The following is a 25,349-nucleotide window of genomic DNA, read 5'->3' as shown; positions in this document are numbered from 1 at the left end:
TCCCCGGCGGTTAGTGCTGAGAGTGCGGAGTGTGTGCTCCGTGCTCGGAACACACATTTATTATTAAAAAAATCCAAAAAAAAATATAAAAAAACCTTTTAAAAAACCCAAAAAAAAATTTACAAAAAATCCGCGTCTCCCCCGCCGGAGACTTTTATTTTTTTTTCTTCCTCTTTTATAAAATAACCCGGTGAAGCAGCCGAGACCGACCCGCCCGCCCGCCCGCGGCCCCGCAGCAGCTCCAAGAAGGAACCAAGAGACCGAGGCCTTCCCGCTGCCCGGACCCGACACCGCCACCCTCGCTCCCCAGCCAGCAGCCAGCGGCAGCGGATTGACCCCGTTCTGCGGCCGTTGAGTAGTTTTCGATTCCGGTTGATTTTTGTCCCTCTACGCTTACCCCCGCTCCCATCCCCCCGGCTCCGGCCCCCGGCCCCAGCGCTCGCTCTCCCCTTACGGAAAGGTCGCGGCCTGTGGCCCTGCGGGCAGCCGTGCCGAGATGAACCCCAGCGCCCCCAGCTACCCCATGGCCTCGCTCTACGTGGGGGACCTGCACCCCGACGTGACCGAGGCGATGCTCTATGAGAAGTTCAGCCCGGCCGGGCCCATCCTTTCCATCCGGGTCTGCAGGGACATGATCACCCGCCGCTCTCTGGGCTACGCGTATGTGAACTTCCAGCAGCCGGCGGACGGTGAGAGTCGGGCCCGGCGGGGGGCGGGCTAGGCCGGCGGGCCCGGGGGGAGGGGGCAGGAGGGCTTGTCACCCCCGGGGCTGGCGGAGGGACACTCGGGCTCCGGGACCCCCGGCCCGGACGCACCGCCCGGAGACGTGTTCCCCACGCCCGTGGGAACCCGCGGAGCCGGCAGCCGCTCGCTCTGCCACTTCCTCCTCTGCGACCATTTTCTCGGCCTCAGCGACTCTCAAACTTTAGGGCGATGACGCGCCGGGAAGGGTGGGTGAGATTCGGTCCTCCTCGGCTCTCCTGCCGGTAGCCACGGGGTTCTGGGGCTTCGAGCTCCGACCCCGCTTTTCTGGTAGTAGGGGGAGGCTATCCTACTACCCGGAGCTCTTGCCAGCGACCCGGGAAAGGGAGGAAGTGCAGTTCGGTGCTCGAAAAATACCACGTGTTGAACCCTGTAACCTCGCAGGCCCGAGGCCTGTTCCTGCTACTGGCCCAGTCGCCTGGGGGAGCTACCGGGCCTTAGGATAAAGTTATTCGGTGCTGGGTGGTCGTTCTCCGGTCTCTGTTATATAATTTTTAGTAACTCATCAGCTACTGATGGATTTAGAAAGGTTAATGAAGAATGAAGCGTACACTTGAGGCTTTCCCCCAGAGCTGGCATTTCTTGTGCTTTTAACTGCCAGGTGGGAGGAGAGGATGTGGATGAAGACCCCTTTTTGAAGGCCATAGGTTTTTTTAATTCAAATTGCTTAGCTTCATAGTACTGATGATTTGTTCAGTACATCATTTTTTCCCTTCTGAAATAGCTGCTATGGTTTCAAAGAAATTTTCTTTAAAATATTTTCACGAATTTTGGCTCTAAAGTGTTACTTTTACTTGTTCCTGTCATCTGGACTGGACTATATGCTTACCTATAGCATTCAAGTAGTTCAGGTTTTTTGTTGTATTTTTAAAAGTGCTCCAAAATGTCTGTAAATCCTGGAAAAGGTTGCATATAAAATAATGGTGGTTAAATTTTTATTTTGCAATTAAACAGCGGTTCACAAAACAAAATTTGGTAAACAGATGAGATTTGTGATCTGATGAGTTGTCAATTTTTTTCTTTATATCTGTATCAGTTGTCTTCCAAAAGTCAGATTAACTTCATTTGATGGCTCGATTTTACATTTTTGTGGAAATGGCCGTACAGATGGAATGTAAACTTCTCTTAAGTTCATTCAGTAGAATTTAGGTTACATTTAATGAACAGCTTTTCGCTAGCTGAAGTTAATACTGAGATTTTGGTTAAGCCAGAAGTTGTAACACTGCATTGCAGGTTTTACTGCCCTTTTAGTCTGTAAGTACTAACTCTAAATATTGGTCTATTACAGTTCTTACTAACTCCCAGGCAAGATTTATCACTGAGTCTAAAATTAAATATAAGGCTAGGGCATCCCAATCTGAAGAGTTGGTAGAGAAAACGTGAATAAGTACTAGAAACTAAAATGGTAACTTGAAACGGTTCTTTCTAAACTTAACTTTTTTTAATCTAAAAAACCGTTTTTTAAGTTTCTTAGGATTTGAAAAGTGAAACTTAAGGTTGTCATGGTTACAGTGTACTGTATATGTTATTGATATGTATCAGTAGACCCAGTATAGTAACTGTTCAAAAGAACATAATATTTTTCCATCTTAAATTTACTTGGTTTCTGTATGTACAATGATCTTTCCAACTTTTTTTTTTTTTTTGCTTATTTATTGCCTTATTGATGGTCTTATGCAATAGTTTCTGAAAGTGACCAGTTTCCAATTTAATAGGAAGAGATGACTCATTGAAAAGAAGCTCAAGCCAAGTCAGCTAAACCAGGGAAGCTGAGTAGGTGTGGCCAGTTGATAATGAGTTGACAGCTGATTAGTCTGTCCTTTAGAAACTGAAACTTTCATTTATAAAAAGAAGTAGCTGGAAAATTTGTCCTGTCAATAATTTTACAGTTACATTGGCATGGAATTGAGAAAATAAGTTTCAAGACTTTGAATGGGCTATGTATTTCCCCCCTTTTGGGGGATTAACTGTTAGCGTATATAAGGTTATGTTTTTCTACTTAGTTGTTAAAGGTGGAAATAACAGTTTCTTTGGAATTTAAATATTAAACTTTTAGCGTTAAAGAAGCGTTTCTTTAATGATACAGATACAAGTTTAATTCACTACGTCATAGACCCAGAAACTGGGGACTGACACTATCCAAAATAATTTGATATATTGTCAGTTAAGTAAATCTGTTATTTTAGATAAAATTAATTTTATAGTTGTAAATTTTGTACGCCAGACGTTGAAATCATTAAATGAATTATGAGTATGCAAACCTGGTATTTTTAAAAGTCTGATCGTTTTGCATCTAAGTATGTCTAACTTTACATTAGGCTTGATTCAAATCTTGCTCTGAACTAGTTACCGTTTTTCTCATTTTACGTGGTTATAGGAAGTTGTGTCATGAATCAGTGAAATTCCTCCCAATAATTCAGGGACTTTTTTATTAACAAAGTGGACTAATTTTTGTATAATGGCAGTGATAAGCAATGAAGTAACAAATTTTGGCAAGTAGTAGGGAAGAAGTTAAAATACTTAAAAATCTACAGGCTACTCTCAGTCTTGGATAGTTTAGATTTGCCTAATGTCATTTACATTGCTTGTTAAGCAGATTGTATATAAAGGGAGAGTATTTTATGTCAACCAGGAACAAAAAAGGTGCTTTTAAGTTAATGGCAATTAACAGAGGAGGTTGTTTAAGGGATATATGAATTATTAGCAATATGTCATCTTTAAGTGTTTGAGAAATTAGGTTTCTTTTGCTGTGTTCTCTTTTTGCATTATACAATTTAAATACAGACTAATAATTGTGGTGCTGAATAGGTCTAACCATCCTGGAGTTTTCGATAAAGGGTAAGAATTAGTGAGGCCATGTGCCCACCCCTCTTAGCTTATAGGATATTAAGTAGAAGTTTTGAAGTAATATTCACTCTGAAAATGTCCTTTCTGCAGCGGAGCGTGCTTTGGACACCATGAATTTTGACGTTATAAAGGGCAAGCCGGTACGCATCATGTGGTCTCAGCGTGATCCATCGCTTCGCAAAAGTGGAGTGGGCAACATATTCATTAAAAATTTGGACAAATCCATTGATAATAAAGCACTGTATGATACATTTTCTGCTTTTGGTAACATCCTCTCATGTAAGGTAAGCAAAAATATGACAGGTAAACACATTAACAGAGTTTAGGAACCTTTATTTTGCTCCTTAAAAGAGTAACAATTGCTCTTTGTTAGTGGATATCTTTATTTCCCAGATATCCAGGGTAGGTGGCTGACAGGTTATCTCTGAACACTGGGAAAATGGTCAGTCAGTAGCAAGTAATGAAAAATAGGTATACATTTTTTTCCCTTAGGTGGTTTGTGATGAAAATGGTTCCAAGGGCTATGGATTTGTACATTTTGAGACGCAAGAAGCAGCTGAAAGAGCTATTGAAAAAATGAATGGAATGCTTCTAAATGACCGTAAAGTGTGAGTGTAGATATTTATTCATACCCTGGATCTGTTTTTAATAGTTCTGTAATTGTGTTTTCTATACATTCTGTGTAAATACAAATAACAGTGAATTAAAGTAATTTGGTCAACATTGAAACCAAAAAGAAGACAGGAGAAAATAGGTAGACAGGGACATAAGCTTTTTCAGAGTAAGTGCGTGGTTCCAGACATGAACTTAATCTTCCTAATTCCTGAGATACTAATTATTAGCCCATTTTGTAGCTGAAGAAACTGAGACATAGAAAGGTTAAAAATAATTAGTCTACATTTACATGCTGGTATGACAGATGAGGGAGCCGTGGTGGCACAGTGGTTAAAGCGCTCAGCTGATAACCGAAAGGTTGGCGGTTTGAACTCACCAGCTGCTCCTTGGGACAAAGACGTGGCAGTCTGCTCCTGTCAAGATTTACAGCCTTGGAGACCATATAGGGCAGTTCTCCTCTATCCTGTAGGGTTGTTATGAGTCAGAATCGATGGCAGTGGGTTGCCTTTTTTTTTTTTATTTTTTAATTAAGGATGAGCTGGCATACAAAATCCAGTGGTCTGATTTCAGAGCCCACTCTCTTTACTTGGCCATACTGCTACAATTTATGTTTATTGGTGGATTATAAAGATGAAGTGAAATTAAATCAGAAGCCTTCTTGATTAGTCTTTTCTGAAATAGACTTATTTTTAAAAGCTGCAAGCTTTAAAAATTAGGGCACTGATAAAACCCATATACAAGACTTTCTCCTACAGGTTGTTGAAATACAGATTTTAATGAGCCCAAAGAAATGACAAATATTTTTATTCTCAATGCTAGTGAGGCACATTCAACTGTGAGGTCATACTGTAAAGATCTGAGTTCATGTTATGTAAACTGCAATGACGGCATGCAAATTGGGTTTGGTGGTTCTTAAAAAGTCTACCGCATGCCTCTTAAGGTGTGGTTCTCCTAAATCCCTGTATCAAGTGCGAGAGGTCTGTGCGCGAAGGAGTTGATAATGCACCTGATGTTACCTGGTTAAGTTCTCTCACCCATTGCAGGATTATGAAAACACTTGAAGAACTCATATAGGTTTATAAGAAAAGTAGCAGCTCCTCATTAATGAGTAATGTTAACAAGGGCTAATTTTTAGGGATAGTATGCGTTTATATGAGGGAAATATTAGGCATCAGCATTAGTACTTATAGACGAAAATATTTCATAATTTGCCTGTCAGCAAAACCTTAATGGGGGGAAAGAATATCCACCACTGGCAGAGTCCGGATCAGATAAGAACTGATTTATTGCTATTTTGAGTATAAAATGACATAACTTTTGGAATACGGTTTGACTGTATTATGAACAATCCTGGAATTACTTATATTCTCTTTGAACTACTACTAAGATGTTTACAACTCTGTGCTAAGAATGAATACAGAAAGTCTCATGGGCAGAGTTGGATCATTATTTCCAAAAGCAGAAAGTTACAGTGTCCACTGTGGACCCTTACATCCGCTTTGAGAACATTTACAAAATTTAATAACATGGAGAAGTACTATCATACATGGGGAGTGGGGCAATACATAAGGGCATATATTAAAAGTCAGTTTGGGTGGAATAATGGGAAATAGTTTTTTGCTTTTCTCTGTGTGTTAAAATATTCTCTAATGAGATATCCTAATTTTATAGTAGGGTAAAACTACTCAGTTTTTTAAAGATCATTTTGTTGGTAATGCTGCAAAGAAACTCATATCAGGTTGTCGTGTATTAGTACAGAATGCAGAAGTTTTAGTTTCTGTGTTAAGAGATTGTAGACACAATGTGCAAGAGGTACTTTGAAAACCCAACCATGAAAGCTTTTAGGTTTCTTTTTATTGATTGGCATGGTGCACTTGCCTTCCCACTCCTTCGTATTGATAGAGTGAGCTGTTTAAGCCTAGTAGGTTAGCTAGAGGGGAGGGAGAAAAGTGTTTATTAAAAAAAAGTTCCTTTTTCATGGTTGTAGTTAAGAGATTTATTCTTTATACTTCATGCTTTTATTTTTTCTATTAAGGCCCTATTTCTCTTTTATAGTGTACTTTTTATTAGAGATTCTGAAATTCTCACTAACAGTTAAAAAATAAACCATCAGGCTTAATTAATCTGAACTTCATAAAATAGAACCTGATGTTATGGTCCTTACGTATTTTATTAGATTTGTTGGGCGATTTAAGTCTCGTAAAGAACGAGAAGCAGAACTCGGAGCTCGGGCAAAAGAATTCACCAATGTTTACATCAAGAATTTTGGAGAAGACATGGATGATGAGCGCCTTAAGGATCTCTTTGGCAAGTTTGGTAATGTGTCTGAATTAAATTTTTACACGAAGTTTTGAGTAATTGCTCAACATTAGTTTTGGCTGATACTTTATACTGAAAAAAGCAAATGAGATGACACTTATATGGTACTTATCAAAAATATTTGTGGTTATTTGGATTAAGCTACTGACAGTCCATTTATACTATGGAGTGGTTTTTTTTTTTTTTTTTTTTTTTTTAGTGATGCATAAATAGAATTCTGTCCAGATTAAATGAAAAGTTGATAGAATTGGATTAGCACAGTAAGGTGTGACTCAGTTTTTCTGTTTTTAAAATACATAGTCCTGGGTTTATGTGCCTATAGCCCCTTCTTGGGGCATGCATTTGACACAGCCAGCTTAGGTGGGAGTACAGTTTTTAGTTACGGGATAGTAAAGGCTGGCCAGCTGTAGAATGTTTGGCCAGATCTGGCATTGTGTTGGAGCAGTTTGATGCTTTTCATAGACAACCAGAGATTCAGAGTTTCCCATGGTAACTCTTTGGGATGGCTCCCTGAATCCATTCTTAAAAGACCTTTCCTTTCATTTTAAAGTCACTTCATTAAACTTGAACTTAATGAAGTTTAACCAGTCTCACTTTAGGTAGTGGTGTAACAGATCAGTAGATGAACTTTTAATTGTACATTTGCAGATGTGTTGCTTAACTCTGTCCTTTGCGTGCTTTCCTTTTGTTGAACTTAGAAGTGGCTTGCTCTCTTTTTTTTTTTTAAGTATGCCGAATGAGTTTCTAAATTAGGATGGGTTAGAAAAGATAAAGTATTGGGAAATTAATACTTTTTATTGCCAAGCTAGCGTGCCACATTGAACCCTCTAGTCCTTGAGTAAAAAACTAGTTTTGCTCACAGAATAAACCATTTAAGATGTGAAAAATCAGCGACATCATTTCTCAGGTCTTACCCAAATTCTCTTCATTAACTGTCTTTGGCTATTTTATCTGTTTTGTTTCTCAATCTGAATTGGAAGTGCATCTTCCAAATTCTCTGTAACCAGAAAGTAACTTTTTATGCCCCACCCACCTGAGATACCACCCACTTCAGTTAACATTGTCCCTTCTACTTGAGCTGGCAGAGAATATATTGTCTTTAGGAACTTGCCTCCTGGAGGTGATTTCTGCTGTGTCTTCACAAAGGATGAAATCGTATATTCTCTCTACTCCCTGAAAATCAGGTGGGCCAAAGCCTAAGAAATCACTGTTTAATTCTGATGTCAAGAAAATCAAATTATTGGCTGAAAAAATATAAGTCTGTTTTTGTACTAATGCTGAGAATAAAACTTCATCCTTGTCCTCTAGCTAAAATGTAACCTCCTTAAACGGAGGACTCTTTCAGGGAATAGAGGGTATTTACTTAGCTTCTTAGTTAGAGGTAAAGGGTCTTGGAAGAGAGTAGTATATGTTTGCAGGGAGGTGGGTTAGAGGAGGAATCAATTTCTGGAGTCTTGGAAAGTGTCTTTTAAATCTCTGTTTTTAGTATTTCATGGTATTTGTTTTTGTCTGTTGATGTTTTAAGTGTTAATATAAATGTTGTCTGGAATATCTTAATCACTTGAAAATATTTTTTTCAGGACCTGCCTTAAGTGTGAAAGTAATGACTGACGAAAGTGGAAAATCCAAAGGTTTTGGATTTGTAAGCTTTGAGAGGCATGAAGATGCACAGAAAGTAAGATTTAAATATACTAATTAAAGGCAGTTTTTGTGGTTTTCTGTATTCTGTTTTAAGAAGGTGGGGGTTAAAGTTAGTTGCCCTTATATTGAAATAAAAAGCACACTAATGGCTATTATATGTTCTCATATCATTTTAAATTACTTGTATTTTATGCATTACTGTTGGGTATAAATTGGTAACATAGATTTTCTTGAAACCTTGAAGTTTAGTTTTTGGGGTAGGACTGCCCTAAACCTTTGTAATTTAACAAGTCTTCTTTATTGTTTAAAAAAAAAAAAAAGAATAAATCTCACAAATAAATGATTAAAATTTTGTGACTTTAAGGCTGTGGATGAGATGAATGGAAAGGAGCTCAATGGGAAACAAATTTATGTTGGTCGAGCTCAGAAAAAAGTGGAACGACAGACGGAACTTAAGCGCAAATTCGAACAGATGAAGCAAGACAGGATCACCAGATACCAGGTTCGTTTTTAATTGATCAAGCAAAATAAGACAGGGATGAGGAAACCTATTTTACGTTCATTTCAGTTATTACCAAGTAACTGGAAAGTTTGAAAGGGGAAAGGAGAAGAAACATGGGGTAAATAATAGAAAGTGTGCTTAAGTACCACTGTGGTTTTCTTTTTCCCTTTTTTACAGTTTTCTTTTCTCGTTTTAGGGTGTTAACTTATATGTGAAAAATCTTGATGACGGTATTGATGATGAACGTCTCCGCAAAGAGTTTTCTCCATTTGGTACAATCACTAGCGCAAAGGTAAAAGCACATGGTTTTCAAAGTATGGTGCTTTGTTTTTTCTTCCAGGAAAACATCACATCTTTAAAGCATTTTCCTGGAAATCAAGTTTTTGCTTCATTTCTTTAACAATTTACATTCAAACTTGAAGTGCCTGTTGTAGCCCAGTGGCAGTTTTGCAGATGGCAAATTCTGAATTCTGTCTCAGGGTGTCTGATGATCGTAATGCAGCATGCCATGGTCTTGTTAAACTAGATTATTTTACTGGTTAGAGAAGGCAGCTTTTAGGGAACTGTAATTGTTACTGTGATTTGATCTATACGTTCATATTACACAATTCATTCTGTGTAGTCAAACTTTCAAGGCATCCTTAATAGTGAAGAGACATGATATTTTTCTTTTGCTTAAGTAAAAAAATGACTAATGCAGCACTAGACTCTTCTAGGCTAAATTCTGAAATTTTGATTTAAGAAATCCTACTCTGGGTATATTTGATATGCTGTTCATTGTCCAAGAATCCTGCACGCAAAGTTCTGTGCATGTATGTTTCGGGGGGAGGGAGGTCTCAACACAAGAAAGGTTAAAACTTGGGGTTTTGGAGTGGGCTCGTGGACAGTCGTTGAACTCAGCTTTTCCTGGCAGCCCCAGTGACCAAAGAAGCATCTGTGATGTGTGCCTGGCCCCAGTAACCCATGGCTGATGGGTTCGAACCACTAACTTTTCAGTTAGCAGCCGAGCATTTAACCGCTGCACCACCAGGGCTGCTTTGTATGTTTGGAGTATGATAGAATTTACTCTTGAGTGTCTTCATCTTCATTGTTTCTTGAAAATTGCAAATTGGCTTATTTCAAATGTGGGAAGTAAGCATGCTTTTTAAAGGAGAATATTTATTAAATCCTATTTTTAAAGTCCTTTGTAGATCATAATATTGTTGGTAGGAAAGTTTAAAAAGCTGTCGAGAATTTATTCCGGAGGAGGTGGTTATTAGCAGTGACACTTGGCTGGAAAAACGTATTTATCAAAGAAGACAGAATGGTGAAAGGTGACCCTTTGCTCCTCATTTCCAGTCTCCAGTGGGAGCTGTTGCTGTTGCTTCTAGAAAGTGGTATCCTACCATGCATATTCTGTAATTTGCCTTTTCAGTTAATAGTAGATCTGGATCTGTATTTCACACATTTTCTCTTGTCTTGAGGACAGAATGTTCATGGTGTTAGATGTACCATAATTTTTTTTTTTTTTTTTATCATACTAGTATTGATGAAAACATTTGGGTAGTTTTGGAAGTTTCTATTGTTTTATTAGAAACATTGCTCTAATAAACATTCTTATTCTCATGTATTTTTCCACACAATTGCCATTGTTTCTAAATTTCTAGAATTGTAATTGCTGGTTGGGGGAGGGTATGTTTTCAAAATCGGTATGGCCAAATTGTCCGAAAAGACTGAACAAATTTCCCAGTAGGAAGTGGTATTTTGTCTGTAAAAAAATTTTTTTTTTTACTGTAGTGATGTGATTTCATGTATTTAACTAGCCAGCTTATGCCTAATCTTTGCATGTTTTTGTATTGGGTTGTTTGTTTTCCTGGTAATTTAGGGAACATTTTCAAGTCAGCCTTTTGTGTTATATTACACGTTACTATGTCTTGGTTTGTCACTTACAATGTTGGGATTTTGTATCATATTAGGAAGATTTTCTCTGTTTTTGCATCTTTATATTCAGATACAAAATCTATCTGGCAGATTGATTTTTCGATGTGGTATGAATATTACCATGTATACTGTAGGGCCAGTTTGGAGTTTTTCTCTCCATTACATTTTAAAAGTTCTTGAACCCATTTTAAAAGCTTCATCCTGAGGTGCTTACACCTCAATATTTATGATTCCTCTGGTCTTGAAGGTGAAAGCGAAACTTTATTTTAAAAAGTGGCTCTTTAGTTAGAAGATTTAACTACTTGTTTCTCAAAAGAACAGTAAGATACAATTTGACTTGCTAGAATAGCCAGACTTTAATTGTGGATGTTTCTAGTGGTGTCAAAAAGTCAACTAGAACATTGTTAACGTGTTTAGGTAATGTTAATATTGAAAATCCAGGTTGCTGGTGTGCCTCCATCCCTTAGCTTCCTTCGGCTGTCTCCTCCTTGGCTAGGACACTGCATTGGTGTGGCTTCCCCCTCGTATTTGTGTACTTAGGGAAAATTGTGAATCAGAGAGGGGGGATACAAGATAATGAAAGCATCAACAGGGTTTATTCACTTAATTCAGTGACTAGAATTGACTCTAACCGATAATGCTTTCCTTTTGGTGCCCCGTTCTACCATCCCATTAACCTTGCTTATTTTTTTCCTTTCGATAGGTTATGATGGAGGGCGGTCGCAGCAAAGGTTTTGGTTTTGTATGTTTCTCCTCCCCAGAAGAAGCCACTAAAGCAGTTACAGAAATGAATGGTAGAATCGTGGCCACCAAGCCGTTGTACGTAGCTTTAGCTCAGCGCAAAGAAGAGCGCCAGGCTCACCTCACTAACCAGTATATGCAGAGAATGGCAAGTGTGAGAGCTGTGCCCAACCCCGTAATCAACCCCTACCAGCCAGCACCTCCTTCAGGTTACTTCATGGCAGCTATCCCACAGGTAGGTTTTAGAGAACAGGAACCTTAGGGTTTCAGTTTTCATATGTGGTTATTTTTGTTTTAAGAGTACTATATAGCTAGTTGCCTTCTTTGCTTTTTCTCTTTAGCTGATATGTTTGATTTCTTTCTACAGACTCAGAACCGTGCTGCATACTATCCTCCTAGCCAAATTGCTCAATTAAGACCAAGTCCTCGCTGGACTGCTCAGGGTGCCAGACCTCATCGTAAGCCTTTATTTTTATTTTAATTGAGGTTGTGGATTATTTGGATTAAAAATATAAATGAAGCAAATCAGTTGATAATGTTCTATTTTCATGGTGTATTCATTTTTGGTTTTTCTAATTTATGGCTATGGGTGTTTTATTGGGATCCCAGCATTTTCTTTAAATCACTCAAAACGCTCTGCCATTCCTGTCTTACTGAGGTAGAAATGTCCGCTTGTTTGATTTTCCTGTATGAAATTTTTGGAAATGGATCCAACTTTTAATTTCACGTTTGTTTAGACAAATTTTTCAGAAGATCTTGTTCCATCTAACCGTGAGTGAGGATCAGTCCTGGCATCTGAGGCCTTGCCCTGTGGACCAGTGCTGTATCATTGGAGAAGCACTTGGGGGATGTGTTCATGTAGTCTTATTTCGGATACTAATAAGTTCTGTTCCTGTAGGAATTCATATTTTTATTTACTGATGCTAAAATGAGACTTAGCTTTTTAAAAAATTGATCTTGCTACCTACAGTAGTTCTGTGAAGTCACTGTGAGCCCTGAATTAGTGAATGAATATGGGATCATTGCTCTTAGGGAAAATAGAGGGTTAGGTTCCTGCGAGCATCTGGGTCACATTTTTGTCAGCCCATCAATACTTAACCTTGTTTTTTGTGTGTTTCTGTTTAAAGACACTTTGCATAATATGTACCTTTCTTAATATATATTGTCGGTTTATTAACGTTGAACTAAGAGCCAATAGCATAATTCATGCCTTAGTGGAGTTTATGTAACAACATGTATTTTCTCTGTAAGGTACATCGTAGCCTTCTTGTACTTATAAGACAGTAGTGTTCAGTGCTGTGCTTGGGGGTCATTTTAAACTGCAAAATCACTACTAAAAAACACAGAAATGCAGAAAGCATGACACTAAATAGACTGCAAAAAGACACTTGTTTATAGTATGGAATGAAACAAGAAGGCAGTGTTGTCTTGTTAGATCACAGCTGGGAACGTGCATGTCAGGCAGCTCACATTCTTCCATCATTCTGCGCCTGTGCGTGAATGACCACAAAGGTGCTGCAAATACTGATTTGGAGGTTACAAATAAATTTTAGCAAGTAGATTTGAAAATAAGAAATCTGCCAATAATGACAGTCGACTGTATGCTTGGTCACTTTTAGCCTTTTGTGCTAATCGTGGCTTTAAAAGGGCAGCATAAACACTTCGAGTCAGTTACCATAACCCAGTTAACGTATGTTTGTGTCTTTAAATGCAGCATTCCAAAATATGCCCGGTGCTATCCGCCCAGCTGCTCCTAGACCACCATTTAGTACTATGAGACCAGCTTCTTCACAAGTTCCACGAGTCATGTCAACACAACGTGTTGGTGAGTCTTAACCCTTCCTGTAAAGATTGATCTGCAATTTGAAATAGCAAGGTGAAAAATGCACGAATGTTTTTATTTTTTAGCTAACACATCAACACAGACCATGGGTCCCCGGCCTGCAGCAGCTGCTGCCGCAGCTACCCCTGCTGTCCGCACCGTTCCCCAGTACAAATACGCCGCGGGAGTTCGCAATCCTCAGCAGCACCTTAATGCACAGCCCCAAGTCACCATGCAGCAGGTGGGGATTTCAGGACTTCTTTATAAAAATGGCAGCCTTTGCTTGACGTTAGAGATACTGAAGGCATGGCATGAGAGCTGAAGTTATTGAAAACATCTTGCTAATTGATGTGCCATTAATTGATAGTACGTAAAAGTGTCTTACATGTCTTATACTGTAGAAGTTAGACAAGCACCCAGCAGTCTCCAAACTGAATTATTTGTGTGGTTTGAGAGTTTGGTTTGGCAGTCATAAGGAAGAAAGGATGAAATAAAGTTTAATTTGTCTGGGAGATTTGCCTTACCTGTTTTTTTGACCCTGGGACCAAAACTGATAATCATAATAGAAGCATGGTTTTACAAAATTCTTTAGGTAAAAAAGAAAATGGAAATGATAGCCAGTATGGTTTTGCTGCTTGAGCATATAAGTATTAATAACTACCTGAAGAATTATTCAGCTTCTTTTCACGGTCATCACAGTATCCACTTTGGTGATTTTCCAGTGATAACTGTCTGCCCCTGCTATTACTCCTGTACTTTAAGCTTATGGATTTTCCTATTTTATGTCTAGCCTGCTGTTCACGTACAAGGTCAGGAACCTTTGACTGCTTCCATGTTGGCATCTGCCCCTCCTCAAGAGCAAAAGCAAATGTTGGGTAAGTAGCTAAGTCCTACCTAGTCAGTTACAAAGAGACTAGAAAGATTATTTACACATCTTTTGCTGCCTAATAATGATAGGGCAGTGGGATTGGTCTGAATTGGCATGAGTGATTATAATGGTACAGTTTCTCTGTCTAAATGTAATGAAAAGGAGCCCTGGTGGCACAGCAGTTAAGTGAAAGGTCGGCAGTTTAAGCCCACCTAGCCCTTCTGTGGGAGAAAGACTTGCTGATTTACTCCCGTGAAGGTAACAGCTAGAAAACACTAGCGGACAGTCCTGCTGTTGTGTCACTTAGGAAGAGGAAATTTGAAACAAACGAGAAGACAGCTTTGGCTTAGACTGAACACAGACTTGACAGGCTAATAGTAACATTGCTTAATTTCATTTTGGCAAACTGATTCTGGCAAAGAATAATTACCTTGTAGGGAAGTGTAGCTCTGTTTTATAACCAGTTTCCCAGGAAAGACATGTTGAATTGGTGGCTTGTTTAAGCATATATATGCTCTGTACAAAATAGGTTCTTAAACCCAGTTTAATATGTTAAGTGCCTTTTTTTTTTTTTTTTTTTTTTTTGATTGGTGTCTGACTGTTTTTGTTCCTAGGTGAACGGCTGTTTCCTCTTATTCAAGCCATGCACCCTACTCTTGCTGGTAAAATCACTGGCATGTTGTTGGAGATTGATAATTCAGAACTTCTTCATATGCTTGAGTCTCCGGAGTCTCTTCGTTCTAAGGTGATTTAGATTTATCATTTAGCTAACTGCCTTTTATTTCAGGGCTTTTTTTTTTTTTGTAGGAGCTTAATTTTATAGAACATTTACATTGTGCTTTCTACAAGCATTGCGCAGTTTCAAGAGCTTTATAAATATTATACATCCTCATAATAGCTGTATGGTGCTCGTACCCCATTATATAGAAGGGGGACCTAAAGCATAGAGAGATTGAGTGATTGGCCCAGTGCTCACACAGCTAGTGATTGTCAGAGCCTGAATTCAAACCCAGGTAGTCTAGATTGAGTGCCCCTGCTCTTTTAACTGCTGCTGCTTTCTCTATTAGAGAAAGATAGAGCTGTTCGGTTTTTTTGTTTGTTTCTTTCTGTTTTAATGAGTAGTGGGCAAAATGTTAATTTGCAGGGAGGTTCCTAATTCTAGAACAGTGGTAAAATAAAACCCCAAGGGGCGTGGATATACCAGTAGTTGGAATGTGTTTTGGTAATTGTTTCCACTTTAATCTGAGGAAAGGAATTTGTTGTCTATCAGAAACTCTATTTTTGTTATTCTTTTTCTGAGCTGTTTTGGATTCTCACCCACTCACCCCCCCCCCCACAATTTTTTTTAGGTTGATGAAGCTGTAGCTGTACTACAAGCCCACCAAGCTAAAGAGGCTGCCCAGAAAGCAGTTAACAGTGCCACTGGTGTTCCAACTGTTTAAAGTGAGTTTTCCCCCCTGTGGTATATTTTATGCTTATTTTCTTAATCTTTAATAATATTTTAAAACATACACAACAGAATTCATTTTACCATTAATTCAAAAATCTTGCTAGTTTTTAAAAGGGAAATAGAAATATAACCAGTAATCAGTTGCCATCAAGTTGGTTCTAATTCATGGTGACCCCATGTGCATCAGAGTAGAACTGTGTTCACAGAGTTTTCAATGGCTGATTTTTTGGAAGTAGATCTCCAGGACTTTCTTCCAAGGTACCTCTGGGTGGACTTGAACCGCCAGCCCTTTGGTTAGCAGCCAAGTGTGTTAACCATTTGCACCACCCAGGGACATTTTTTTTAGAGAGAAGTAGAAATAAAGAGGAAATGAAAAGGAATTGGATCTGTTGGAACTACTCTACTCTGCAGTTACAGTATAAACTAGCCGTAGACAGTATGTAAACAGAAGGGTGTGGCTACCTCCCAATAGAACTTAATTTACAAAACAGGCAGCTGACTGAATTGACCAGGCCTTTAAAATTACTTCTGTCACATGCCAGTATTCGTCTTCAAGCAGTCAGGCTTGATTTGTGATGTTCAGATTTTTCCCAGATCTGACATTCAGAAAAATACGTACAGGATAGTTGATCGCCTTTAGCATAGTTTTCAAACCTTTGGCTTTGAACTTAACCTGTGGTGGCATTTCCCAAACTGTTCCTCTAGTTATATACATGTTTGGTGGCAAAAAAGATAACTAATTGGTCTAAAGTTTCTAAATACTTTGAATGTGTAAGAGGGGAACTATAATATGCAGTGTTTCCCGGAGTTATTTGACAGTTTGGGAAATGGTGCCTATAGCATGGGAGATTAGTAGAAAAACTTAATTTTTTTATTTTTATTTTTATTTTTTTTTACATTTACAGATGATCAGGGACCACGAAAAGAAACTCGTGCTTCACCGAAGAAAAATACCTAAACATCGAAAAACTTAAATATTGTGGAAAAAAAACATTGCAAAATATAAAATAAATAAAAAAAAAAAAAGGAAAGGAAACTTTGAACCTTATGTACCGAGCAAATGCCAGGTCTAGCAGACAAATGCTAGTCCTAGATTACTTATTCATTTAAAAACAACAAAAAACAAAAAAAAGGAAAAAAAAATAGTAAAATATAAAAACAAATTAATGTTTTATAGACCTTGGGAAAAAGAATTTTCAGCAAAGTACAAAAATTTAAAGCATTCCTTTCTTTAATTTTGTAATTCTTTACTGTGGAATAGCTCAGAATGTCACTTCTGTTTTAGATGACAGAATTGATGACTGAGCAAGGAAACGTAATTTGGATTATAAAATTCTTGCTTTAATAAAAATTCCTTAAACCATGCCCATGATGTTATGCTTTTTTATTAATTTTGTTTATATTGGCTTTTGAAAACAGGTAATTTATGGTGCTGAGTTGGAATTAGCTGGTATAAGCATCTCTTTCATGAAAAATGTACTATTAAGATTCAAGGGTGGCTTGGTTTTATGCAAGAGGCACAAGTCAGTTGCTCTTGAATTTTATAAATTTTCCACATAGAATTCTGGAACCCAAAGGTACATTTATTGAATGATCTTAACGTTTCCTGTACAAAACAGAGATGCCCATCAGCTTTTGAAACTATGCACTTGATTGTGAATCGGAACCAGCTCGATGGCAGCTAACAACAATGACTTGAAGATTATAGGTTAGAAGATGACTCAGTTTATTTGTTGGAGAGAGAGGTGGATAATATTTGGTCTTTGGGATAATTGTGTTAAATGTCAAAAAGAGGAATACCTTTAAGCCTTATTTGAGAAAGGTCTATTAATATTGAGAGTTATGGTGGTTGAAGATTGTGATTTCATCTCCTAGTCTAATACCTTCTCACCCAAAGTACTTGTTAAAAATTGAGAGCTTTTACCTTCCAGCGGTTGGACTTAGAACTGGGCAAGGACCCAGAACGTCTGCATTAAGCAGGTATCCCCGACGATTCAAATGCACTTTTGAGAGAATGTTCTAATTTTAGTCATAGCCTCTATTCCATTCCCTACTGTTGCCAGAGTTAGCTTTCTAAATTGTACACCTTGTCATCTCATTACAATGTTAGAAACAGCTCTGTTGCCTTTATGATAAATTCACACTCTTGAACCTGATATATTAGGTTCTTCAGTGGCTGAACCTTGGCTTGTGACAGTGACAGCCTTTGCTTCTTAAATCCTTAGGCTCCTGTGCCTGGATTGCTTTTCACTTCGGCTTCCTCTTTTTCCAACTCAAGATTTGACTGAAATACCTTCAAACCCTGCTCTCTGTCCTGTGGCTTGTCAGTAGTCCCCGACGTACTGAAGTGCTAGAGTTGTGATGAACTGCATTTAATGACTGTTTTTTTTTTTTTTTTTTTTGGTACATCTTAGTAATATGTACTACACAACATTGCAGTGCGTAATTTGCTGATGTCATCTGTAAGTTTATAATATTTCCAACCCCCCAAAACAAGTATCGGATTTATATAGATACTGATATCAAAAGGCAATAATAAAACTTTAAAAAAAAATGAGGTGCTCTACTTACGTTAAAACCATCAGAACCAACTTAACGATGGAGTTGTCAGAACAGAACACCATCGTAAGTTGGGGTTTTTTGTATTTTACACGACCATCCAAAAACCTAGTGCCGTCAAGTTGATTCTGACTCAGCGACCCTATAGGACAGGGTAGAACTGCCCATTAGAGTTTCCAAGGAGAGCCTGGTGGATTTGAACTGCCAACACTTTGGTTAGCATCCGTAGTACTTAACCACTACACCACCAGGGTTTCCTACATGACCGTAGACCTACCCTTTAAGGAGCTGATGGTTAAGTGAGACAGTTTCTCAGAGTTTCAATGAAAAATGGTTGTTTCTTGAATGTCTAGGAAGACAAATAAGTAACACCTTAGAATTTTAGTACAAAATTGTTCAAATTGGAGGTTTTAAAGGAGCAGTCTTTGGTTTGAAGCACTAGAAGCTGTATCTGTAAAGTTCCCCCATTGTAAAACTATTATTTCAAAATAATGTTGCAGATAGGATTTGTAGACATTAGCTTTACATGTTGGGTAGTTGTAATTCTGTATTGTGTGGCATGAAGGTAAATCATATCCACCAGATGTGTAATGGCTAATTGGAAACTGCTTTTCCAACCTACAATCTTTTCTCCATTTCAACACGTATACCAAGAGTTGCATAGGTAGTGCGTGTTGTTTACACCTTTGAGTCCACACCTTTCTCTCCACTCAAAATAATGGCCCACAAGTGAGTGACATGAATTTCTTTCTTTTTTTTTAATTTTTATTGTGTATTAAGTGAAAGTTTACGAATCAAGTCAGTCTTTTCATACAAAAGTTTATATACACTGTGCTGTATACTCCTAGTTGTTCTTCCCCTAATGAGACAGCACACTCCTCTCCACCCTGTATTGGCGGGTCCATTCAGCCAGCTCCTGTCATCCTCTGCCTTATCTCTCCTCCAGACAGGAGCAGCCTGCATAGTCTCAGATCAAGAAGCTTACTCCTCACCAGTATCGTTTTCTATCTTATGGTCTAGTCCATTTGAAGAGTTGGCTTTGGGAATGGTTCCTGTCTTGGGCTAACAAGAGGTCTGGGGATCATGACCTCTGGGGTTCTTCTAGTCTCAGTCAGACCACTAACTCTGGTCTTCTTGCAAGAATTTGAGGTCTTCATCCCACTGCTCTCCTGCTCCTTCAGGGATTCTCTGTTGTGTTCCCTGTCAGGGCAGTCATCAGTTATAGCTGGGCACCATCTAGTTCCTCTGGTCTCAGGCTGATGTAGTCTCTGGTTTTTGTGGCCCTTTCTGTCTCTTGGGCTCATAATTACCTTGTGTCTTTGGTGTTCTTCATTCTCTTTTGCTCCAGGTGGGTTGAGACCAATTGATGCATCTTAGATGGCTGCTTGCTAGCTTTCAAGACCCCAGATGCCACTCTCCAAAGTGGGATACAGAATGCTTTCTTAATAGATTTTATTATGGCAACTGACCTAGATGTCCCCTGAAATCATGGTCCCCAAACGCCTGCCCCTGCTATACTGGCCTTCGAAGCATTTGGTTTATTCAGGGAACTTCTTTGCTTTTGGTTTAGTCCAGTTTGCTGACCCCTCCTGTATTGTGTGTTGTCTTCCCCTTCACCTAAAATAGTTCTTGTCTACTATCTAGTTGGTGAATACCCCTCTCCTTTCTTCCCTCCCTACTCTCGTAACCATCAAAGAATATTTTCTTCTCTGTTTAAGCTATTTCTTGAGTTCTTATAATAGTCTCATGCAATATTTGTCCTTTTGCAACTGACTAATGTCACTCAGCATAATGTCTTCCAGATTCCTTCCTCCATGTTACAAAATGTTTCACAGATTCATCACTATTCTTTATCAATGCGTAGTATTCCATTGTGTGAATATACCATAATTTATCCATTCATCCGTTGGTGACACGTTGGCAGCTTCCATCTTTTTGCTATTGTAAACAGTGCTGTAGTGAACATGGGTGTGCATATATCTGTTCGTGTAAAGGCTCTTATTTCTCTAGTTAATGTATTCCAAGGAGTGGGATTGCTGGATCGTATGGTAGTTCTATTTCTAGCTTTTTAAGGAAGCGCCAAATCAATTTCCAAAATGATTGTACCATTTTACATTCTCTCCAGCACTGTATAAGTGTTCCAGTCTCTCCACAACCTCTCCAACAGTTACTATTTTGTGTTTTTTTGATTAATGCCAGCCTTGTTGGAGTAAGATGGAATCTCATTGTAGTTTTGATCTGCATTTCTCTAATGGCTAATGATCCTGAGCATTTCCTCATGTATCTGTTAGCTACCTGAATGTCATCTTTACTGAAGCACCTGTTCATGGGTTTCTTACTTTTTTGATGTAAAATATGGTCCCAGCGTTTGTATTTGGAGCGAATATATAACTTTAGTGGCTCAGTGGTTAAGCACTGGGCTGTTAACCAAAAAATCAGCAGTTGAAACCCACCAGCTACTCCACGGAAGAAAAGACCCGGCAATCTCCTGTAAAGATTACAGCCCAGAAAACCTGTGGGGCAGTTCTGGAGTTGGAATCAACTCCATGGCACACAACAACATACAACTTTGGAGAGAACCTGAATAACTTTTTTAATGAGTGCATTTTTTCCCTGTAATCTAATTCTCATGAAAGCTGAAAGCAAAGCAAAATCAGAAGATTGGTTCAAGTTGGAAGCAAAATGGGTAGTTACAAGTACACAAGCTAGTACAGTCAAGCCATTATAGTCTGCTGCACAGCTTTCTGCTAAGAGATGCCTGTGTACAACGCTAAAGCCACGATGATCAGTTCTTTATCTCTATTATTCTAGGTTTCATGATGACTTTCCCTCTTACAACAGACAATCAAATTGGTTAGATTTAAGGATTCTTAGTCACTGGTTTTCTGAGACATTCCAGTCACTTTGATAGATCTAGGGTGTTGCTGTGTCTTTTCAACCACTTACTTTTAAGTGCCACATGGCAGAATCAGAGGGTAACCTTATTTCAGATTTTAGGTGGTATATTGTTTATCCTCTGCCAATCACAATCACAGTAGCAGACAGGGAAAACATTGTCTTACCTACAAAGATAACATGCAGTTTACTTACTTTATTGCTAACAATATCCCCAGAAAACTTGGAAACAACATGGGATAATTAATTTAGCATTCTCTATTGTTTGTGTGAAATTTTAACGTTTCTATAGAAGAAAAACTTGTCACATAGGAAGTCCAGAATATTTGTATTTTTCAGAAAGATCTGACAAAATAATTATTGGTAAGGCATACGAAGAGATGAGTTTGTGGTTGGTAGTGGGTTTTTTGTTTCTGTGCCTCCCCCCAGTAAAAAAAAAGTGGTACTTGGGATATTTTTTATTATTCTTGTTTTCAAATTGCCAAGTGGACATGCCAGCCTACTATTCAAAAGTACTTTATGAGACCTTGAGTGTTAAGATTTCCTGATCAAAAACAACCTAAGATACTTTGACCATTTTCTTAACAGCATAAGAAGATATAATGTAAAATGAACTTGATGCTAAAACACTTGTCCTTTCCATTTTAATAAACCAAAAACCAAACCTGCTGCCATCGAGTCGATTCCAACTGATAGCAACCCTATAGGACAGAGTAGAACTGCCCCATGGAGTTTCCAAGGAGCTCCTGGTGGATTTGAACTGCCGACCTCTTAGTTAGCAGGTGTAGCACTTAACCACTATGCCACCAGGGTTTCCTACTTTTTAATAGATCTAATTTTTTTTAATCATTTGCAGACATAGGTGACTATTATTTATAATACCAATTGTGATGTACTGATACTTGGTGGCATCACAGTTATGGACTACAATGAAAATTGTGAAATAAGGTCCTAACCAAGAACAAGAGATGTTTTACTATTTGTTCAAATCTACTTTTATGTCTTTCAGGAGTATTTTATAGTTTAATTCATACACATTTTTGAACTGGAGGTATGGCCAAATCAAAACAGCCATGACCCTCTCCAACCCTCTAAATCAGAATATCCCCTGCAATGAGGCAGCTATATCAAAATGTCCTGCTTTAGTGTGGAGCATGTTTTTTTTTTTTTTTTATTGGATTTAATTTTTTACTTGGAACAATCACAAAATTATAGAAAAGGAAGTATAGTACAATTTTTTTTCTAAAATATTTGAGAATAAATTGCCAACCTGATGCCTCACACCCTGAATACTTTAGTGTTTATACCCTATAAAGAGGGCATTCTCCTACATAACCGTAATGTTACTAGGTGCCATCGATTTTTTTCCAACTCAGTGACCCCATGTACAACAGAACGAAATGCTGCCAGGTCCTGTGCCATCCTCACAATTGTTGCTATGTTTGAGCCCATCATTGCAGTCTCTGTGTCAATCCATCATATTGAGGGTCTTCTCTTTTTCACTGACCCTCTACTTTACCAAGCATAGTATCCTTCTCAGGGACTGGTCCCCCCGATAACATGTCCAAAGCAACCAAAGCAAGTGCTCGCCATCCTTGTTTCTAAGGAGCATTCTGGCTCTACTTCCCAAGACAGATTTGTTCATCTTTCTGCAGTCCATGTTATGTTTGGTATGCTTCACCAACACCACAGTTCAGAGGCATCAATTCTCTGGTCTTATTCATTGCCCAGCTTTCACATGCATATGAGGTGATTGAAAATATATGGCTTGGGTAAGGCACACCTTAATCCTCAAAGTGACTTCTTTGCTTTTTAACGCTTTAAAGAGCCTTGGAAACCCTGGTAGCATAGTGGTTAAGAGCTAGGCTGCTAACGAAAAAGTCAGCAGTTTGAATCCACTGGGTGCTCTTTGGCAACTCTGTGGGGCAGTTCTATTCTATCCTATAGGGTCGCTATGAGTCGGAATCTACTTGATGGCAATGGTTTTTTTTTGTTGCTGTTGTTGTTTTAAAGAGGTCTTTTGTAGCAGATTTGCCAATGCAAAACGTCATTTAATTTCTTGACTGCTGCTTCTATGGGTGTTGATTGTGGATCCAAGTAAAGTGAAATCCTTGACAACTTCAGTCTGTTCTCTGTTTATCATGATGTTGTTTATTGGTTCAGTTGTGAGAATTTTTGTTTTCTTTATGTTGAGGTATAATCCCTACTGAAGGCTATAGTTTTTGATTTTTATCAGTAAGTGGTTCAAGTCGTCATCACTTTCAGCAAGCAAGATTGTTGTGTCATCTCTGTTCTTCATATAGTCCAGCTTTCAGATTATTTGTTTGGGTACAGATTGAATAAGTATGGCAAAAGGATGCAACCCTGACACACAAACCTTCCCTGATTTTAAACCACACAGTATCCCCCTGTTCTGTTCAACTGACTGCCTCTTGGTCTGAGTACAGGTTCTACATGAGGACAGTTAAGTGTTCTGGAGTTCCTGTTCTTCTCAATGTTACCCATAATATGATCCACACAGTTGAATGCCCTCATGTAGTTAATAAAACATGGGTAAACATCTTTCTGGTACTGTCTGCTCTTAGCCAAGATCCGCCTGACATAACCAATGATGTCTAACCGTAACCATAAACCAAACTAAACCCATGTCTGTGGAGTTGATTCTAACTCATAGTGACCCTATAGGGCAGAGTAGAACTGCCCCATAGGGTTTCCAAGGAGTGGCTGGTGGATTCAAACTGCAGACCTTTTGATTAGCAGTTGAGCTCTTAACCGCTGTGCCACCAGGGCTTTATAACCATCATATACTACCATCTAAATTACCGATGTTACTACTGTGTCATCCTCAGACTCCGCTTCAGTTTCTCAAATTGTTTCAGTAATGTCCTTTGTAGCCAAAGGATCCAGCCTAATTGTGAGCTGCATTTGGTTGTCATGCTGTTTTAGCTCCTTCAATTTGGAGCCATTTTTCAGTCTATCGTTGATTTTCATGACTTTGACACTTTTGAACATTATAGACCAGTTATTCTGCAGAATTTCCCTCAGCTTGGGCTTGTCGGATGCTTCTTTGGAAACCCTGGTGGCATAGTGGTTAAGTGCTACGGCTGCTAACCAAAGGGTCGGCAGTTCGAATCCGCCACGCGCTCCTTGGAAACTCTATGGGGCGGCTCTACTCTGTCCTATAGGGTCGCTATGAGTCAGAATCAACTCGACGGCACTAAGTTTGGTTCTTGGTTGGATGCTTTCTTATTATTAGATTCAGATTATATAGTTTTGGTGGGACTGTCAGAGAATTGATGCTGCATATTTTCCTTGTTACGTCCTGTCAGGGGCCCCAGGATTTCAATTTATCCCGTTATTAATGGTGTTCATTTTGATCACTTGATTACATTGTTGTCTGCCACTGCAAAGTTGCTCTTCTTCCGTTTGTAATTAATACTTTGTAGGGAGGTATTTTGAACCTATGTAAAAATCTTGTTCCTTATCAAACATTCAACCTGTTCGCTTGTTCATATCTGTATGAACTTGTTGTTTTCTGTTTTATTCAATGCACTGTAATCTGTTGCTATCGTTATTCGTTTTAATGCTCAAATTGTCCCTGATGTGACTAGTGGCAGCCCCTTCAAGCTGGCTTCTGTGTCTTTTTGACATGTCCCTATCACTTTATTGCACTACTTCCTAGCACATCGCTGTTTGAGCACTTCCTTGCTTTATGGCATAAGATATTCCAGGTTTATCTTACTTGTTTCCTGCTCCAGTCCTGGAATCAGCCTTGGTTTCTTCTTTAGTAATCAGTGATACTAAGAAGCCAAGATCTGGGTGTTAGATGTGGTTTTGTAAATTACTAGGGGGTCACTGCTCCTAGGCTTTCTCAGCGAACAGAACTAGAGAATATGGGAAATATACCCCAGACCTATTGAATCAGAATCTGCATTTTTAACAAAACCGCCAGGTGATTTATAACAAACATTAAAGCACTGCTTATCTAGAGAGTAGATGACCTCAATGTGTGAGCTGGCTCTTGGAACATCAGCCACGACAGCTGCATTTTAGGTAGCGGGGAGTAAGGGGGCGCAAAAGGACTCATTGACCTTCCTGTTGCGTCAGCTCCCTTTAATCCCAGAAGACTTTCACAACAGTGCTGCTAGCATCTCATTACTTAGAACGTAGTCACACGGGAGGCAAGGGAGGCAGGGAAATCTAGCCTTTTAGTTGGGCCCATTGCCACTTGGAATAAAATTAGGGCTCTATTTCTAAGGACAAAGGGCATGGTAGATATTGGGCAGGTGAGAAGAGTCCCTGCCCTCTGATCTTACTTGGTCGCAGCCTCTGTGTCCTCTCAGCATACTGAGAAGTTGTTGGTTCCAGCAGCCACCACTGGGCACAGCCACCAGTCACCCATATGTCT

General features: G+C 38.9%; 1 protein-coding gene across 2 annotated transcripts; it reads left to right on the top strand.

The window, feature by feature from the left end:
• The first annotated feature begins 1 nt into the window (after window position 1).
• PABPC1 (poly(A) binding protein cytoplasmic 1) lies at window positions 2-16,523 on the top strand. 2 transcript variants are annotated; one of them, XM_010588432.3, is made up of 15 exons: window positions 2-689; window positions 3,700-3,893; window positions 4,102-4,217; window positions 6,401-6,531; window positions 8,124-8,218; window positions 8,549-8,686; window positions 8,883-8,978; window positions 11,310-11,582; window positions 11,715-11,805; window positions 13,062-13,172; window positions 13,256-13,410; window positions 13,960-14,044; window positions 14,652-14,782; window positions 15,387-15,480; window positions 16,393-16,523. In XM_010588432.3, the coding sequence occupies exons 1-14, from the start codon at window positions 497-499 to the stop codon at window positions 15,477-15,479; spliced, it is 1,902 nt and encodes a 633-aa protein (XP_010586734.1). In that variant the 5' UTR covers window positions 2-496; the 3' UTR covers window position 15,480; window positions 16,393-16,523. The 2 variants fall into 2 exon arrangements, with proteins under 2 accessions (XP_010586734.1, XP_003408467.1); XM_003408419.4 differs by having other exon boundaries at window positions 3-689; window positions 6,401-6,540.
• Window positions 16,524-25,349: the final 8,826 nt, after the last annotated feature.

This window comes from Loxodonta africana, chromosome 14, assembly GCF_030014295.1.
Source record: "Loxodonta africana isolate mLoxAfr1 chromosome 14, mLoxAfr1.hap2, whole genome shotgun sequence".
In the NCBI taxonomy this organism is placed as follows: Eukaryota; Metazoa; Chordata; class Mammalia; order Proboscidea; family Elephantidae; genus Loxodonta; species Loxodonta africana.
This window is presented reverse-complemented; position numbering and strand designations above follow the sequence as displayed.